The 19477-nt window shown below is 44.8% G+C and overlaps 1 protein-coding gene across 1 annotated transcript in view; it reads left to right on the top strand.

Annotated features, from left to right (window-relative positions):
• The window catches only part of EIF4G2 (eukaryotic translation initiation factor 4 gamma 2), a 1765983-nt gene that overhangs the window by 363156 nt on the left and 1383350 nt on the right, over window positions 1-19477 (top strand). The window contains exon 4 of the mRNA XM_044059276.1: window positions 6603-6728. Coding sequence (XP_043915211.1) covers window positions 6603-6728 — 126 coding nt within the window. The remainder of the gene's footprint in view (window positions 1-6602; window positions 6729-19477) is intronic.

Below are 19477 nucleotides of genomic sequence, written 5' to 3'. Positions count from 1 at the left end.
TCTGCTACATTTTTTTAGCTGTTGAAAAGTAGTATCCCAGCAACAGGCCATTTCAAGCGGTCAGTAAATGCTCTACAAGATTATGTTTGCTGCTGTTGCAATTCAGAAAAATGTATTGAACTCCAGGCATTTGAACCAGCTTTGTCTATTTCTTTTCACACATTTCTAGATGCTACAAGCAAAACATCTAGTCCAAGTGAGTTTTAAGTCTTCCATTCTTCAGAGTATGCTTTAGCCTGATGTCCTTCAAGGATGCATCTGCAGTCCTAACAAATGGGTTGTCCTGTCGTCAGGCAGCCCTTCGGTCGGCCGGATTCCAAAGTCTGGCCTCAGCTGGTGTCGCACTTCACCCGACGTCATCTCTGCTGGTCTTCGGGTATAAAGGCATCAGCCGACGCCATTTTCCTCAGTCTTTCTTGCCGTGGCACCAAGCAGAAGCTGTTCGCAAGTGCCGGTCGGTCAGATCCAGAGATTACTACTACCGAATACTACTTCGAAGACTTCTAAAAAGCTAAGTACCCCGTTGGGGACTCTTTCTTGCCTCAGCCGATGTCAGAAAAAGTGAATAACTGTTTAACTTGTGGGAAACAAATACCTCATAAAGATTTCCACTCTTACTGCTTACCTTGTTTAGGCCCAGACCACGACGTAGCAGCCTGTTTAGCCTGTGCTTCTTTCAACCGACAAACGCTTAGGCGTCGGTTGGAGTTTGCTGAACATTTTTTCGGCTCAGATTTTGCGTACATTATGCCGTCGGATCCTCCGTCTTCGCAAATTAAGAAACGCAAAGAAAAAGACCGACACTCGCGGTCCGCGGTTTCGGCCAAAACCACGGTTAAGCAAACCGCGAGTGTCTCGGTTTTGGCCGAAACCGAGCAAACGGGTCAATCTTCAGCCGAATCCATGACTACTACCGAGGCTCCTGCTACCCTAGTTGAATCAGCCTCTGAAGTTTTGCCTACTAATGTTGTTCCTCTAGAATTATCGGACACCATCCCTTTGGATGTCTCTACCCCAGCACGTGGTGCTGCTAGGCCTCCTGCAGCCATGTCTATAAAGGCCTTTGCCAGGGCTAAAGCAGCCAAAACTGCTAAGTCTGTGCCTGTTAAGCCCCCTCTCACAGGCCCAGTTCCAGTTCCCAAATGCTTACTCTGGCAGAGGATCTCATCTCTTTAATAAGGGGATCCCAATCTCACCCAGATAGGGCCTCTCAACCTCCAGAAAAGAGACCTAGAGCAGAGCCCCCTGAGCCAGTGTCCTCAGATGACTCTTCTGATGATTCAGACAATACAGACCATCCAGAGGCTCCTTTTTCTACTTATGAAGATTCCGATGCTGAAGAATCTATACCTTCTGCCTCTCCACCAGAGGAATTTTCCTTTGGGGAAACCTTACATGCCATGAGAGAGCAATTCCAATGGCAGGGACAAGATTTCTCAGATTCAAGAAAAAGGCTTAGGACTTTTCTACACTTAGCACAACATAGGCCCTTAGCTATACCTCCAGTTCTTCCTGTTGTGGATGATGCATTTAATGATGTTTGCACTGCTCCTGATAATTTACCTCCAGCCCCTGCCAAGCCCGATAGGTTTTACAGGGTACCGGACACTCATCACCACTTATACAAGGCTCCCCTTGCAGATCCTGAGACTATCTCCCAGGGGCCTAAGGCAGTAGCCGACCTCAGCGAAAAACCCTCTCCCCTCTGAAAGGGAATCCAGGTCCTTAGAGAGATGGGGTAAAAAAGTATACACCTCTGCTTCTCTCTCAGCTAGAGCTTTGAACTGTCAGTTTCATATGATCCAATACCAAGAGTTTATGCTTGATCAGTTAACTAAGAAACTGTCCTCTGATGATTCCTTAGATAAGAAATATGTTTTAGAAATGGTGAATAACATTCAGCAGGTTAGTAACCATTCTTTAAAATGTGGCTATGATGTACTGGAGGCTTCATTTAGATCAGCCATGACTGGCACAGTTATAAGAAGGCATGCATGGTTGAAAGAACAGGTCTTGCCGGATCATGTTAAAGCAAAGCTATTAGATGCTCCCATGGATAAGGTCAGTCTATTTGGTTCTCCTGCCCAGCAAGTAATGAAGAAAATGGAAGAAAAGGCAAAATCTGTACAAACAGTTAAAGATTTCTTACAGGTTCAGCCCCCATGGTTTAGCAGGAACTGGCCTTCCAAAAATTGGTCCTTTCCAGACTCCTCTAAATCTCAAGAGAGGCAGGAATAGACGTTCCAGAGGCAGAAATCAATCCAGAGGAGGTGCCTACAGAGGACGCCAGTGGCAAGGCAATAACCAGCGAGGCACAGATACAACCACTGCCACTGCAACAGGACAATCACAGTGACTTGGCTCTGACACCGCCTACCAGGGAACAAATAGCAGCACCCTTAGGCGGAAAGTTAGCCTTATTTTCAAAAAATTGGCACTATTATCACAAGAGACAAGTGGATTTTGCAAACTATAGACCAAGGCTACAGGTTTCATTTCCACACCTTACCTGTAAAAAGAGGAATGCCAAACCTACCACCAAATCAAAAAACAGAAGCTCTAAAACAGATAGCTCAATTAACAAAGATGAGAGCTGTGGAAAGGGTACCACCTACAGAACAGGGCAAAGGATTTTACTCCAGACTCTTCCTAGTACCAAGAAAAGAGAAAAGTTGGAGACCTATTCTCGACCTGTCCGCTTTAAACACATTCATCATTGTTCCAAAATTAAAATGCTGACCCTACAGCAACTTCTTCCCATGCTGGGCAAGGAGTGTTGGCTGGTAACTCTAGATCTCAAGGAGGCATACCTGCACGTCCCCATACGACCAAATTGCAGAAGATACCTCAGATTTCTTGCAGGATCAGAGCATTATCAATTCTCAGCATTGCCCTTTGGCTTATCTACTGCCCAGAGTATTCACGAAATGCCTGGCATCAGTAATCGCTCATTGCAGGCTACAGGGAATCCAAATTTATCCATACCTGGACGACTGCCTGATACAAGCGGACAACAAAACCAAGCTGACACAAGACTTACAAAGAGTCATTTGCTTACTACAAGCCCTGGGATACACAGTCAATTTAAAAAAGTCAAGACTGATACCATCCCAAACAAGAACATTCTTGGGTGCAGAATTGGATACAGTAAAACAGATGGCATTCCTAACTGCAGAAAAACAAGAACAACTCCTCTTTACTTCTTGGCATTAACAAAGCAGAACAAACTAACAGCAAGGAAAGTACTGCAGGCCTTGGGCTTCATGGCATCATGCATAATCCTGGTCCCCATGCCAGACTGCATATGAGAAAGCTACAGTGGTACCTAAAGAATTTATGGTCTCAACACAGGCACAGCTTAGAAACCGAAATACCACTAATCCCATGCCTGAAACAAGAGTTCCTATGGTGGGCTCAAGCATGCCAGTCAAACCCAGGTTTGCCCTTCCACAACATTCAAGCAAGCCAAACCATCACAACGGACGCCTCAGACCTAGGTTGCCGGGCCCACATGCTGGACAAATGCATTCAAGGATTATGCACTCCAGATCAGCTGCACCTGCACATAAATCAAAAAGAAATGCTGGCAGTAAAACTAGCAATCCAGAATTTCAGACCATTCCTCAAAGAAGGCCAATTAATGATAAGGACAGACAACACCACAGTCATGTGGTACATCAACAAACAGGGAGGCACTCATTCGTACCCCCTATGCCGAATGACTTTGGACCTATGGAATATGGCTCTGAGCTACAACATTCAGTTACAGGCAATATTTGTACCGGGAAAAGAAAACACCCTAGCAGACATGTTAAGCAGAACTACCTCGGATGCTCACGAATGGATGCTACACCCGGACATCTTCAAGGCCATCACAAAGAAATGGGGAATGCCACAAATAGACCTATTCGTATCCCCACTCAATCACCAGCTCAAGAAATTCTGTACAAGGACATACCACCCACTTGCTTGGAAGGTGGACTCTCTATCCTTCAGTTGGAAAGGCCTGACAGCATATGCCTCCTCTTCCTTTGATGCACAAGGTACTACTGAAAATCAAAGAGGAACGTCCAAGGATAATTCTGATAGCTCCAAATTGGCCAAGACAACATTGGTACCCATTACTGAGGAGCATGTCTCGGGGGGGAAACGTGGACACTACCCCTGATTCCTTTGATGTTAACTCAGAGCGACTACAACATCATGCATCCAAACCTGAAAACTCTGCAACTGGCTGCCTGGAACATTACATAAGAGCAACTAACCCAGATTTATCCCAAAGGGTTAAAGACATTATCCTTGAGGCCCGCAGACCTTCAACTAGAAGGAACTATGCAGGAAAATGGAAAAGGTTTGTCATTTGGAGTACTGAAAGAGGTAAAGATGTGTCAAAGATAGATATTGCCAACATCCTGGAGTATTTGGCAGAGCTTCTCCATACAGGCCTGTCCTATTCCTCCATCAAGATACATGCATCAGCTATTTCTGCAGAATACAGCTTGATCCCCCTGTCTTCTCACATCCTCTACTCAGGCAGTTCCTCAGAGGAATCAAGAATGTAAAACCTCCTAGGAAACCACCATTACCAGCATGGGTCTTGAACTTCGTGCTAGAAAAATTGACACTCCCTCCATTCGAACCAGCAGCAACAGCAGATCTTCAACACCTATCCTGGAAAACTGCTTTCCTACTGGCAATTACTTCAGCAAGAAGGGTTTCGAACTACAGGCCTTAATGGCAGTACAACCCTTCCTAATCTTCCATCAAGATAGTGTCCATGAGAACTAATCCTACATTTATGCCTAAGGTGGTATCCAGAGTGTCTCTAAACCAGGCAATCCACCTACCTACCTTCTTTCCCAATCCACAGAACAGGGGGGAAAGACTGCTGCATACCTTGGATGTACATAGACAGTTGCGCTACTACCTGGACAGAACCAAGGGCAATAGAAAAACTGACCAGCTCCTAGTAGCTTATGCAACAGGAAGGGAAGGAAAAGCAATTTTCAAACAGACAATCTCCAAGTGGATAGGAAATTGCATAAGATTCTGTTACTCCTACCATGGAAAACAAATTCCACAGAACATAAGACCTCATTCTACAAGGGCTACAGCCACTACCACAGCTTTCTTACGAGGAGTGGCTACCAAGGACATTATTGAGGCGGCTACTTGGACCTCCGTGCATACATTTGCCAAGCATTATAACTTACCTCTATACTCTAGATCTCGAGCAGGGTTTGCCACTGCTGTTTTGCAAGGGATCCTAACTACACCATAATTCTTCTCCCTCCTCCCCTAGTTTGGCTATGGTATTCTACCCATTTGTTAGGACTGCAGATGCATCCTTGAAGGACATAGTACAGTTTTGTATCTACCATAAATGTAGATGTCCGAACAGGATAGCATCTGCAGTCAGGATTACCCACCCTCCTTCCCTCTGTGGTACTCCTAGGGTATTTACCCTCCTAATAGCTAGCTGGGGATCTCTTATGGTGTATTTGTTTGTATATATGTACATACATGCTTATTTTTTGTGTTTGCCTTCTACCTTTTTGGAAACATTGGCATTTACCCAAAATTTAGCTTTCCAAGAGGGCAACTGGCATCTGGGGCAAGAAACACTGAGGAAAATGGCGTCGGCTGATGCCTTTATACCCGAAGACCAGCAGAGATGACGTCGGGTGAAGTGCGACACCAGCCGAGGCCAGACCCAGACTTTGGAATCCGGCCGACCGAAGGGCTGCCTGACGACAGGACAACCCATTTGTTAGGACTGCAGATGCTATCCTGTTCGGACATCTACATTTATGGTAGGTACAAAACTGTACTTTCTTTAGTGGGGAAATATTTGCTTTGGTACTTTGCCATGGGGTAAAAGGTAAGGTACTGTAGTTGTAGTCTGTAAACTTGACTGCGTTTAAAGCTGAATAAGCAATTAACCTACTAGAATTTCTGTCGTGGTTATTGCTGTAGCACAAGATGTTACACTTTTGTGCATTGGCGGTCATTTCCATTGTGTACTTCATTGACCAGGTGACCTCGAGCTTTATGCAGCCTTCTCCCTTTTTGCAAAATTGTAATGGGGGCTTATGTTACTACTTTTTTAACAAAGAAAAAGGGTGTAGGGTTCCTGATGGATTTTATGGTACAGTTTTCAAATGTTTATTAATTGAACATTGGAGTGTCTTACAGGTGACGTGCTGGGCTCATACCAGGATGTGTACACCCTTGGGAGGTGGGAATGTACCTGAAAGCTTCATGTCCATTTTCTTCAAGTCCTATGGATATAGAATATCAACATGTGGGGAAAGTCTTAGTAAATATGTGCTGTTACATTGAGTTGCATACTCAGTTCTACTATGTTCAGAGCGCAGTAGAACGGGCACCTCTTGGTTGGTGCGAGAACATAGTTAAACATAATTTTATAAAATTAAGAACTGGGAAGTGGGTTAATCTCTCCATGAATGCATTCATTCATTCATTTTATTTTTTATTTATTTTTAAGTAGGATAATGGATATCATTGTGTGGCAGTTTTAATTGATGTATGTTTGCATGTATTACGAGTACATTGTATCAATGCAAGTTTTCTTTTTCTAGTGAGTACCTGGGGAAAACCCCAGGAACTAATGTTCAGAGATGGGTCCCTTCACGAAGCACTAGACGAGATGTCAACTCCACAAATGACAAAGAACGACATGATGCCATCTTTAGGAAAGTAAGAGGGTAAGTTTATCTGTTTGATATTTTTTGTAGGCAGGATTACGGCCTGCCTACTTTTTCCAAGCTGCTTTTCATTGCGATCAGCCTCTGAATCCCACTCCATTTAGCCTCAGCTACATAAAAATAATTTTTTTTAATCTTCTGACTTAGATGATTTAACACTTTTGCCCTTTTTTTCTATGATTAGTGTCAGAAGGTTGGCAATAATGGTTTAGGTGTTTACCTCGGACACACAAAGGTAGGGTGTTTAGATTTTCACTTTTGAGGGAAATTGACCAGACTTAAAATGGCCCTCAAGGGAGGCTAGCCTATTTTCTGTGAAGAGCCCCTGGGATCTGATATTGTATTTTCATTCCTTAACTGTTGAGTCTTTGAACAGACTCTTAATGCTTCTGCAAGATCCCTGGCTAAAACTCTCAGGCTTCTCCCTTTACTCATAATGCCCTGCCCACCTAACATACCCTTCGTCTTGTTTGCTGCCACATACTTGGATCTTTACGCTGTTTGAGCTATTGGTGAATTCTTAGTTTAAATAGTGATTTCTTTGTAAAATTTATTTCTTATTAATTTATTTACCAATTGTGTCACCTTTCTCTATTTGACATTAAATTTCCATTTACAGTAATTTTCTTGTACTAGTCTGTCTTTGTGGTGGTTACTGAGTATTTGGTATTTCTCTGTAGCACCATTGCTGGTACTTTCCTGTCTTCTATCTTTTCTTATCTACTCCTCCTTTTTTAGGCTATTTTTATCTACCATTGTTGGCTTTTCTTTCTTATCCTGGTTTTAAAAAAAAAAATTCCTTAGCCTTGCTTTCTTAGTTATTTTAAATATTTCTATTAAACTTGCTACTTCAAAAAATGTATCCCCTGTAGGCATAAAGTACCAAAGTCAAGATGCCTACAGGGAATGGTGTATACTGCTTGGGTGCTGCCCATTAAGATGATGGCAGATTGTTCCATATGTGCTAGCTTCAACTCGAGGATGCTCAGATGGAATAAACTTCTATTGAAGGGCATTCTCCCTTCCACTTGCTCTGCTTCAGCTGGGACACAAACCCCCTCAAAGAAAACTGATAGAGGGAAACTTGACTGCTACCAAGGACCAATATTCTCGAATAGATTTCTGGATCCCACATCTTCAGCTTCTTCCTTGGAGCCACCTCCAGAAGTATCCATCTGATCCAACCATTTGGGATCCCTCTGCTCTGAAATCTAAATTGCCTCTGATCCGGTTACCTCTTACTCTACTAGAGCGTATAATTTCTCTGCCCCATTCACTTTTCTTGCAGGAATCTCCCCATAAGCATTATAGATCTCCATCCACAAACTCTTATCTCTCAGGTCTACTAGGAGTTTATCCGAGGCTGAAGTGGATAGGGTGGTAAGGAAACTCCTCCAATCCAGATGGGGGTAATCACTGCTCAGTCTCCCACCAGGTGTGTGAGCCTTCCTGTTACTTCACCCCCTTTTTTCCCTCCAAGCCAACCTGCTGTTTTGGATCCCTCTGAGCCAAGATTCCTGAGGGTGTCCTTCTTGGATAAAGACAGTTCGTTCTTGGACTCTGATCACTTCCCTGAGCCATTTGCAGTTTTGAGGACTCTTGGAGCTGGAGCTGAAGCATCAGTGCTGGATCTGGGGGACCAGAGTAAACGTGGAAGTTATTGGAGTTGTCCCTGTCCCTTGGAGCTTTAGCACTGGACAGCTCTTGTCCGATTCCATCCTCTGGAGTGCTTGCAAGGTTACAGGGGATGGCATTTCGAGATGTCTGCTCTTCTCAGGGGATGGCATTTCGAGATGTCTGTTCTTCTACCATCTGCTTCAGTTTACACTAAGCACTCTGCTTTAGTGATTGTAGAGAAGGACTTCTCTTTACCTAAAGGAAGAACATCTTTATCCTCCTTGGATCAGATCAGTTTTACCACGTTTGAATTTTTGCTCTCACCCTCATTCTTCCATTCCACTGGGATAGCGAGTCTTTTCAAATCTTTAGTCAGTCCCTCAGGCCCCCTCCCCCCCAGTCACTTCCGATACCTCTCCAGACTATCCTGCTGATGAGGTCCCTAGGAAGAGAATGTAAAAGAAGACCCTTGGATTTCTCTTGGAATCTCTTATGGAGTATGCAGATTTTGATTAATAGAAAGGGTCCCGGAGATCTGCACATGAAAATGTCTCATTTGGAGATGTTCTTGAGTTCTTTAAAAAAAAAAAAGGTGGTCTCTTTTCCCGTACCGGGGCTGCGTTCAGCCATTGAACTGCAAAAGCATTGAACAGCACGTCTCAAACATGCTGTTAAGAGTAAGATCGCATTATGGTAGGAATCAGGAAATTTGCCCTTTTCCCCACTCTAGTGCGATCTTGGAGTTGGTATATATAATTGAGGGGGGCACCCCCCCCACACACACACCCCCACACATTAGTTTCGCTTAATGGCATTTTCAATGTAATGCCATTCGGCAGGTTTTGTTTTCTTTTCAGTTCAGTGGCTGAACATTAGACCGTCCAATAATCCCTCCCGAGAGGAGTCTGTTCCTGGAGGCTTTTGGGTCTGGCCTTCTCAAGTCTTGGTTTAGGGCAGTTCAAGGTACATGATATCCAGAAGAGGCCAAGATGTGTATTGGTGTACTTTTAGCATTGCAGGTCTTTCAAGGTGTATTCCCTTCAAGCGACGACTGCTGTTCAGATGGACAATATCTGTAGTCTTGGTACATCACCAAACAGGGAGGCACCGTATGTATCCGCTTTGGCCTTTGCCATACCCTCACTATTACGACAATCTGTTCAGGCCACTTTCTAATACCATCATGCCTACCGTGAAAGCCAGCATGAGTGCAGACAAACTGAACAAGTACATTCTGATGCCTCGAGTGGTCCCTCAATATTAAAGTGGTGGAGGGAATTTTCTGTTGCTGTGGGGGGAGCCATGTCGCTTCTTCCCCTCAGTAAGTGCAGCAGGTTCTTTACCATGATGTCTCCCAATGGAGAAGACACTGATAGATGGTCTAGTCCACGGTTGGCCTTCCAGTCTTTATACTTGCCCACCATTACCCCTCATCCCCAAACTTTTACAGAAAATGACATCTGGTGAACAGGACAGTTATCCTTGCACCCTTTTAGCCTCATCAGATTTGGATGCCTTTCTCTGGCCTCCTCTACGTCTGCCCTCAATCCAGACCTGTCTCATCCAGATGTAACAGGCCTCAAACTGATTACATGCCTCAAACTGATTACATGGTTTCTCTAGAGGTTCTTTCTAACATGTGGGATCCTACGCCTGAGGTGACCCGAATGTCCGGCCCATATACAAAAGCTTAGCCTGGCTGCTGTATGGTGCATAAGACGTCACACACAGGGACCATAAGCCATGTGCCATAAATGCGATGTCCGCAACACAGACTCCAGAACTTCTCTGCCGACAGTCTGTCAGGTCACTCATTCTGCTCTGCAAGTGACTCCTGAATTGACAAGTACCCCATTGGGGAGTTATTAATTTTTTGCTCTGGATCTCTCGACGGCCTGTCAGCTGCTGGTCTAGGGGCTGAGATTCATATGATAGGATTGGAGACTTCTGTGGGTACCACTTTGGATGCCTGCATTGTTTCTCTAGCCTGCACCTCTGTGGATGACGTCTACCTCCAATGGGGGGGGGGGGCAGGGTTCGCCTGAGCTGCTAGCGTTACCATCAGTTACTAAAGAAGGTGCTTCATAGTCCTAGGTGGACATCAGATACTAGTCCTTTGCCTACTCTGCCAGGAACTAAGACTCCTTCTCTGAAAAGGAAATAGAAGTCTAAGCATCTGTCTCCATCAGAAGGGTTTGCCTGATTGGCTGGCATTTTCTCAGTCTCTTTCAAGCCTCCTTGTCCCCAAGGTATACTTCATCAGACTGCTGTTCTTCCAACCTTGAGCCCCAGGCATGCTTCTGCTGACCCCTTGCCACATCCACAGACGCATGAGGAAGGTTCTTCTCTTTTTCTGATGCCCTCTCCTATGTCTCACAGCTGGCTTCTCCCTTGGACTACAATTCTCCTGAAGAGAATTGTTTGAAAGGTGATTCCCCACCTGAAGAAACTATTTCCAAAATGAGGGAATACTTTTAAATGGGATTTCACACAAATGACAGAAGTGGTATTACGAGGTTCTGCAAATGGAATACCCCTCCTCCTCAGCTATACCTCCAGTAATCGCAGCCTAATTGGACGCTTTTGCCTCCGCTTCAGACTCCAGAGTCTGAGCCACTTGGTTCTGTAAAGTTCCTGATGATTTCAAATTCCGTATTAAACTTCCCATGGCAGACCCAGCTGTTACTGCTCTCAGCAGACACATAATCCACACAGCTACTCTCTTCTTCCCTGCTGCCATCAGATAGAGGTAACCGTGACGGACAGGCTAGGTAGCAAAATCTATACTTCATCTACCATGTCCTTTAGTCATTAATTACCAAACTTTTACGGTAAAATATGCTTTAGACCTAGTCTCACAAGCCATGAATCTGCTGTCCTCCATTCCAGATTCTTCCTCCAAACCACAAGTTACCTCTAAACTTTCTTTAGTTGCAGAGTTCACTAGACACTCCATTAAATGCAGCTATTATCAGCGTCCATCCTTCGTATATACTCCTGGCTCAGCCTACAGCCACTGCCAGATGCAAGATTGATGCCCCTCTTGACATTAAGTTCCTCTTTTGGAAACAGTCAGCAGAATTATTCGGAAACCTGTAGGAGAAGAGCAAGTAGCTGCCAGGACCTCAAGCATCTGTCTCACCAGTGTCCAAAACCAAGTTTTGTCAGAAAGGCCTCTGTACTGTACCTCCAAGTCCAGAAAAGGTATCCGGAAACCTTCCTCTTCCAGACCTAACACCTCTCAGACTAATCAGACAGCCCTCTCCTGACGGGCCTAACAATGCATGACTGTCAAAACCCCCCTTACCACCTTCCCCTTTCTGCCCACCTCTCTCACTGTCTTCCTCTGCAGTAATAAATCGCATCAGACACCTGGGTTCTGTCAGTTGTGGTAAAGGGTATTTTTTGACTTGGCAGGAAAAACCTTCACCAAAAGGTATACTCCTCCTCCTAAAAAACAAATCCATCTCATCCCTCAAGTGATTCAGGATGTGGTCCTGCAGGGCACAATAGGAAGGGTCCCCCCAGGACAGGAAGGTCAAGGCTTCTATTCCAGGCTCTTCCTAGTCACAAGAAAGGATGGCCAATGGAGACCCATTCTGGACCTATCCTAAACCCATTCATGCTTGTGCCTTCTTTCCGCATGCTGTCCCTGCAAACCCTTCCACTTTTGACGCCCAGTTTCTTCATGGCCTCATTAGACCTGAAGGAGGCTTATGTTCACATCCCTATCCACCCAGCTTTTCGCAATTTCCTGTTTTGCAGTGCAGTCTTTGCTATCAGTTTACTGCCTTGCCCTTTGGTTTGTTTACAGCACCAAGGGTTTTTTACAAATGTCTAGCCCCTGTAGTGGCCTTTTGCAGAGCAGGAGGCATTCAAATCTTCCCCTACTTGGACGACGACCTCATCCAGGCAGAGGTTCCAAGTACCCTGCAAAGACACCCTCAATTCAATATTTCCCTTCGAAAGCCTGGGTTTTACAGTCAGTCTTCTCATGTCCTCCCTTATTCCTTTCCAAGACCAGATTTTCTTTGGCTGCAGAATAAGAAAAGATTTGATGAAGGCCTTTCTCCCACCAGACAAGGTCATTTCACTGACCATCTTCTTTCAAAAGTTAATCCTAGTCAACTACATTTCAGCCAGGGAATTCCTTCGCCTCTTGCGTCTGAAGGCAGCCAGTCTTCCCATGTTGCCTCTTGCCAGGCTACACATGAGGAAGTCTCCATGGTATTTGAACGTCTGGTTCCAGCACGCCCATCCACTAGAGTTTCAGGTGCCATTTCTTCCCTGTCTAAAGAAAGACGTCAAAGTGGTGGATTCAGCAATTTCATCTGAATCCAGGACTTCCTTTACAGCCACTCACTGCAGTATAGCAGATGTACACACAGGCGCATTAGATCTGGGGTGAGTAGCCACTATGAATGGACTCAAGGTGCAGGGCCAATGGGATCCCCACCTTCAGAAAAAAACATAATCAGGGAAATGACTGCCCTTCTCCTAGCCTGTTGTCTGACTGGGGCATTCAGTTCTGAGGTCTGTGCGTGCAGATGTCACATTTATGGCCTCTGCGTATGACGTCCTATGCACCATACAGCAGTTAGTCTAGGCTTTTGTATGTGGGCTGGACGTTTGGGTTGCCTCTGGTGGAGAATCCCACATGTTGGAATACTACAACATGAAAGAGAAGGACATCCTATGATTATGATAAGATTTTACACAACTATTCTTTCCACTGATTGCTAGACAGCCCAGGCTCTTCTACTCAGTCCATCTTATTTTATCTTCTCAAAAAGCTTTTAATAGAAAGACTTACAAAAGTAAATGGAAGAGATTTGTGTGTTCAGTGAAGGGGCTACCGTTTCTACTGCTAAGGTCCAATTGGCTGCCATTTCTATCTATGTGAAAGTAGTAATTCTTTATGCTTCACATAATTTGGAAGCTTTCTGAAATGAGCCTTTCTACTTGGACCTCCACTAAAAGAGCCTACTCCTCCTTGTGACTCAAAGCCCCTTTGAACCCCCCAGCCAGGACAGACCTAAACTTTGTCTTGGAAAAACATTTTTCTAGTTGCCATCACATCTACTAAATGAGTTCAAACTCTAGGCTCTGTCTACTAAATTTCCTTACCTGGTTTTCCTTCCACAAAGACCGATGTTCGTAGTGTTTCACTGTTGCAGTTATCACATTTCGGTTATCCCTGCCAGGGTAGCCCTCGGCCGGCGTGAATACCAGAGGCTTAGTCTTTGTGTCTGTTGCTGTCACTTCAGGACTGATGTCATGTCGTCTGTAGTATAAAGTAAGGCAACAGACACCATTACATCAGTCTTTCTTGCCGTGGAGCCTGAAGCAGAAGCAGTTTGCACGAGTGCAGGTCAGCTGGCCGCTACCTATGTTTTTGTGTACCGATTTGAAGTTTAAGTCTTCTAAAGCCAAATACCCTGTTGGGGATCCTTTTTTCTTGCACTAACCGATGTCAGAAAAAGTTAATTGTCTCGTCTGTGAAAGGCAAGTACCACACCGAGACTTCCACTCTTACTGCGTCACTTGTTTAGGCCCAGACCGCAACATCCCTCGTTGCTTCTGTGGTTTGTTCAATGCCAGAACTCTGTCGTCAGGCCCTTATTGTAACCAGATATTTTCACTTAGTCCTCTAATTCCTATATGGCTTCAGTAAGCCATCCGACAGCAGATCTTCCAAAAAAAACGTAAAAATAAAGGCAGAGACACTACACAGGTCTAAACCTTCCGATGATGCTTCCGTTAAGCTAGTCAGTTCTCCAGTACTCAGTCGCTTTCACAACCCCTGATGCCTGCTTCTGTTGATTCACAGGCCACTACCAAGACCTTTTCAGAGTCCGGTATACTGCAAAACTCTTCTTCGACTTAGGATCCTGCGTTTGTCTCTACCTTGGATGTGTCCGGAGCTGCTGAGCAGGCACCGACTTCCAAGGAAGTCCTTTGCACTATTGAATCTCAACACAAACCAACGTCTTCTTTTGCGACTACTGTTCTTTCTAAAACTGCTGAGATGTTCTTCGTCTTCCATTGCTGCAGTCCTGACTATTGGGTATAGTCCGCGTCCAGTCGGCCCGAATACCAGAGTATAAGGCTGACGTCGGTCAGGGCGCATTAGACTGACGTCAGTACGTCAGGGTACTAATGCGCATGACCGACGTCATATCCTCAGTCTTTTTTGCCGCATGGTCCGATGCAGAAGCAGTTTTGCGAGTGCAGGTTGGCGTTCTGAAATATTTCCGAAACCGGAGTTTCAGACCAAACAGAGTTGGCTAAGTACCCGGGGAACATTTTGGTTTTTCTTGGCTCAGTATTTTACCGGATGTCAGAAAAAGTGAATAACTGTATTTCTTGTGGGAAACAGATACCTCATAGGGATTATCATACCTTGTGTATACCTTGTTTAGGGCCTGAGCACGACGTTGTTGGTTGCCGCTCTTGTGCTAGGTTTAACAAACGCACTATTAAGAGGAGGTTAGACTGTGCCAGGTTAGTGTTGGGGAAGCGTTGAAATTATAAAATGCGACCGGATGCACCGACTCCGCTTCCTCCAAGAAGCGCAAGGATAAAACAGTGAAGCCTAGGGTTGATGAACCGCAGTCCCGGACGCCGGTTCTTTAGAAGGCTCAGTGGAGCCGGAGGTTTTGCCAGGAGTTTCCATGGAGTCCCAGGCAGAAACTATACTATTACAGGATGTGCCTTCTCAGGAGGTAGGCCAGGCTGAGGGGCTTCTCAGGTGACTGTTCTTCCCTCTCTTCCCAAGGTAGTTAGAGCCTCTCCTTCTGTTGCCAAATCTTCTTTGAGAGGTAGGCCTAGTTCAGCTTCAGTGGGGGCTTCTCCTAGCATTTCGGGTTCTGTACCTAAGAAACATATGCTTAAAATGGCAGAAGATTTGATTACTATGATTAGGGTTCTATGCCCCTGCCTGATAAGAGGCCTAGGGTGGAACCGGAGTTTGATAGTTTTGAACAGTGTTCAGAGGCTTCAGAATCTTCTGTGGAAGATATGCAGGAGTATCCTACTTATTCTGATTCTGATGTGGATGACTCCACTCCTACAGCTTCTCCGCCTGAGGATTTCTCATTTTCAGAGACTCTGCATTCCATGAGGGAGCACTTTAAATGGGAAGGCCAGGATTACTCTGATTCCAGGAAAAGGCTTAGGGAATTTTTGTTTTTACCCCAGCATAGGCCTTTAGCTATTCCTCCTGTGTTGAATGTGGTGGAAGATGTTTTTGCAGAGGCTTCCCTGAACCCTGACTCTTTGCCTCCTGCTCCTGTTAAGCCTGATAGGTATTATAGGGTGCCCGAAGCTCATAAATATTTGTTTAAGAGTCCTAGGGCGGACCCAGAAACTATTTCTCAAGGGCCTAAGGGTGTAAAGGATTCTGTGGTTAAAAATCCTGTTCCCACTGATAAAGAGGCAAGGGCTTTGGATAGGTGGGGAAAGAAAGTGTATACTTCTTCCACTCTAGCCATGAGAGCATTGAATTGTCAGTTTCACATGCTAAAATATCAGAATTATCTCCTTTCACAATTGAAATCTAAGGTGGATGCTTTGGCGGAAGGTATTGAGTGTAAAGAGTTGCTGGATTTGGTTCACGTGTCTGAACAAGTGGGTAAGCATTCCTTGCAATGTGGTTTTGATGCTGTACAGGCCTCCTCGAGGGTGGCTGCTACCAGTTCTGTTCTTCGCAGGCATGCCTGGTTGAAGGATCAGAATTTAGCTGAGCATGTTAAGACAAGGATTTTGGATGCTCCTTTACAGTCTGATGTGTTGTTTGGATCGCCTGTGGAAGCAGTTTTAAAGAAGATGGAGGACAAAGCTAAGTCTATGCAAACTGTTAAAGATTTTTTGCAGGTGCAGCCACCAAAGTTTAGTAGAAATTGGCCTGCTAAGGGGTGGACATATCCTGCTTATGATTCCCAGTCTAGGGGTAGGTCTAGACGTGGTAGGGGCAGGGCTCAAGGTTCTTTTAGGCCTAGAACAGGGAGTTCACCTGCTCAGACTTCTGATGAGGGCAGGGGTCAGTCCTTTCGTAAACAGACCCAATGACCTGTCTTTTCAGCTGCCAGCAGATTCATGTTTGGCAGCTCCTTTGGGAGGAAGACTGTCTCTTTTCAAAGAAAATTGGGATTTAATTACTCAAGACAAATGGGTGTTGGATATCATTCACCACGGTTACAGATTTTATTTCCATACAATGCCCCTTTCAAAGGCATGCCAGACGTTCCTCCTCCACAAAGAAAAGAGGCTCACAAGCAAGTTTCTCAGTTACTTCACATAGGGGCCATTCAGCCAGTCCCTGTATCAGAAAGGGGCCTAGGATTTTATTCTCGCCTGTTCCTTGTACCAAAGAAGGGGAACACGTGGAGACCAATTTTGGATTTATCTCTCCTCAACACGTTTTTGGACATTCCCAAGTTCAAGATGTTGACGTTACAACAGCTTTTACCTCTGCTGGGCAAAGATCACTGGATGGTAACTTTAGATCTCAAGGAAGCTTACCTTCATGTGCCTATAAGGCTAAGTTGCAGGAAGTATCTGCGGTTTCGAGCTGGAAATTCTCATTATCAGTTCTCTGCATTGCCCTTTGGCTTATCTACTGCGCCCAGAGTATTCACAAAGGTTCTGGCTCCAGTGATAGCTTACTTCAGGCTTCAAGGAATTCAAATCTATCCTTACTTGGACGACTGCCTGATTCTGGCTCAAGAAAAGGAAGACCTTCTACAGCATCTGGAATATGTTATAGCAGTGCTAAGATGCCTAGGGTATTCTGTGAACGAAATAAAGTCCAGTCTAGTACCCTCTCAAGACATGTGCTTTCTGGGTGTGAGACTGAATACAGCAGCCCAGATGGCCTTTTTAACCCCGGACAAACAAAAGAGTCTGTCACTTTACTTCCATCAACTATCTCATCAGTCCGTGCTGACTGCAAGGACAGTCCTTCAAGCATTAGGGTTCATGGCATCTTGTATTCTGGTGCTTCCCAATGCCAAACTGCATATGAGGAAGCTACAATGGTATCTCAAAATGTATGGACACAGCACTGCCAGGATTTGGACACTGTCATTCAAATAATACCTTGCCTTCAAAAGAATTCTTGTGGTGGGCTCAGGAATGTCACCTAAACAAGGGACTCTCTGTGACCCGGCCAGAGGCAAGTCAGATCTTAACGACAGATGCCTCGGACATTGCTTGGGGAGCTCATCTAAATGGAAAGTGGATACAAGACAAGTGGCCTGCCAGACTACAGCATCTACATATCAACATGAAAGAGATGTTAGCAGTCCAATTTGCATTAATGGCTTTCAAGGAGTTACTTCTTCCAGGGCAGGTGTTGATTCTAACAGACAACACAACTGTCATGTGGTACATCAACAAGCAAGGGGAACGATTCTTATCCTCTATGCAGGCAAGCAATGATTTTATGGGAGACTGCTAAGCCTGCAACTAACTCTTCAGGCAAGGTTTCTGCCAGGAGCACAGAACTCCTTAGCAGATGTGTTAAGCAGACAAATCATGGATCCCCACGAGTGGAAACTGGATCTTCATGTATTTCAGAAACTGACAGTGTCATGGGGAACTCCAGACATAGATCTGTTCGCTTCTCCACTAAACCACCAGCTGCCAAAGTATTGCACAAAGGGGTTTCATCACACAGCTTGGAAAGTGGATGCTCTGTCTTTCAGTTGGAAAAACCTTCATGTGTATGCCTTTCCACCTCTGCCTCTTCTTCCAAAGGTACTATTAAAGGTCAGACAAGACAGGCCAAGGATGATTTTGATAGCTCCAGATTGGCCTCCGGCAACACTGGTACCCACTACTGGAGTCTGGTAAAGAAGCCTCCATGGCCTTTACCTCTGATTCCTCATTTGTTATCTCAGAAGGATGGTCATCTGCTCAATGTCAAGCTTCACTCTCTTCATCTAACAGCCTGGCATATTCTGTGTTGAAACACAGCAGGTCTCAACTTCCTCAACAAGTTTTAAATGTGATTATGGAAGCTAGAAGACCTAGTACAAGGAAAGTGTACGCAGAAAAATGGAAGAGATTTTTATTTTGGAGTACAGCAAAGAATTTGGAGATTTCTGAGCCTAATTTGAGTGTGGCTCTTCAATATCTTACTGAATTATTGGACAAAGGTTTGTCCTTCTCTTCCATTAAGATTCATGCTGCAGCAATTTCAGCTCACTATGATTGTGACCCACCTTTGTTTTATCCTTTGTTCAAGCAGTTTCTTAGAGGGCAAAGAATATAAGACCCCACGTAGAGCTCCTACTCCTGCTTGGGATCTCAATTTTGTGTTGGAAAAACTTACTCTACAACCTTTTGAGCCTGCAGCTACTGCTGAATTGAAATACTTGTCATGGAAGACTGCTTTTCTGTTGGCTATTACTTCTGCAAGAAGGGTGTCTGAGTTGCAGGCCCTTATGGCAGTAGAGCCCTTTTTGATTTTCCATAAGGATAGGGTATCATTACGTACTAATCCTTCTTTTATGCCTAAGGTGGTTTCTAGTGTGGCTTTAAACCAAACTATTCATTTGCCTACGTTTTTTGCAGACCCTCAAAATAAAGGGGAAAAGATTTTGCACACTTTAGATGTACACAGGCAATTGCGTTATTATTTGAGCAGGACTAAGGATTTTAGGCAGTCTCAGCAGTTACTTGTTTCTTTTGCTTTGAGTTCACAGGGCAAGCCTGTGTCAAAACAAACTATTTCTAGGTGGATTGGCTTTTGCATTGCATTTTGTTATTCCCATCATGGCAAGGAGATTCCAGCTGGGATTAGGCCTCATTCCACTAGGGCTACTGCCACTTCAACAGCATTTCTAAGGGGGGTGGCAACTAAGGATATTTTGGAAGCAGCTACTTGGAGTTCAGTGCATACTTTCTCCAAACATTATCACCTTCCTATCTACTCTAAGTCTAGGGCTGGTTTTGCCACAGCTGTTTTGCAAGGCATGTTGTCAGCTCCTACTTCTTTATGATTTGCCAGCCTCCCTTACCTCTGCTTTGGGATTCTACCCAATAGTCAGGACTGCAGCAATGGAAGACGAAGAACATAGTACAGTTTTGTACCTACCATAAATGTAGATGTTCGAGGATTCCATTGC

This window comes from Protopterus annectens, chromosome 17.part0 (genome assembly GCF_019279795.1).
Source record: "Protopterus annectens isolate FY-2018-M chromosome 17.part0, PAN1.0, whole genome shotgun sequence".
Classification (NCBI taxonomy): Eukaryota; Metazoa; Chordata; order Ceratodontiformes; family Protopteridae; genus Protopterus; species Protopterus annectens.
The sequence above is the reverse complement of the archived record's forward strand: the minus strand, read 5'-3'. Positions and strand labels throughout refer to the sequence as shown.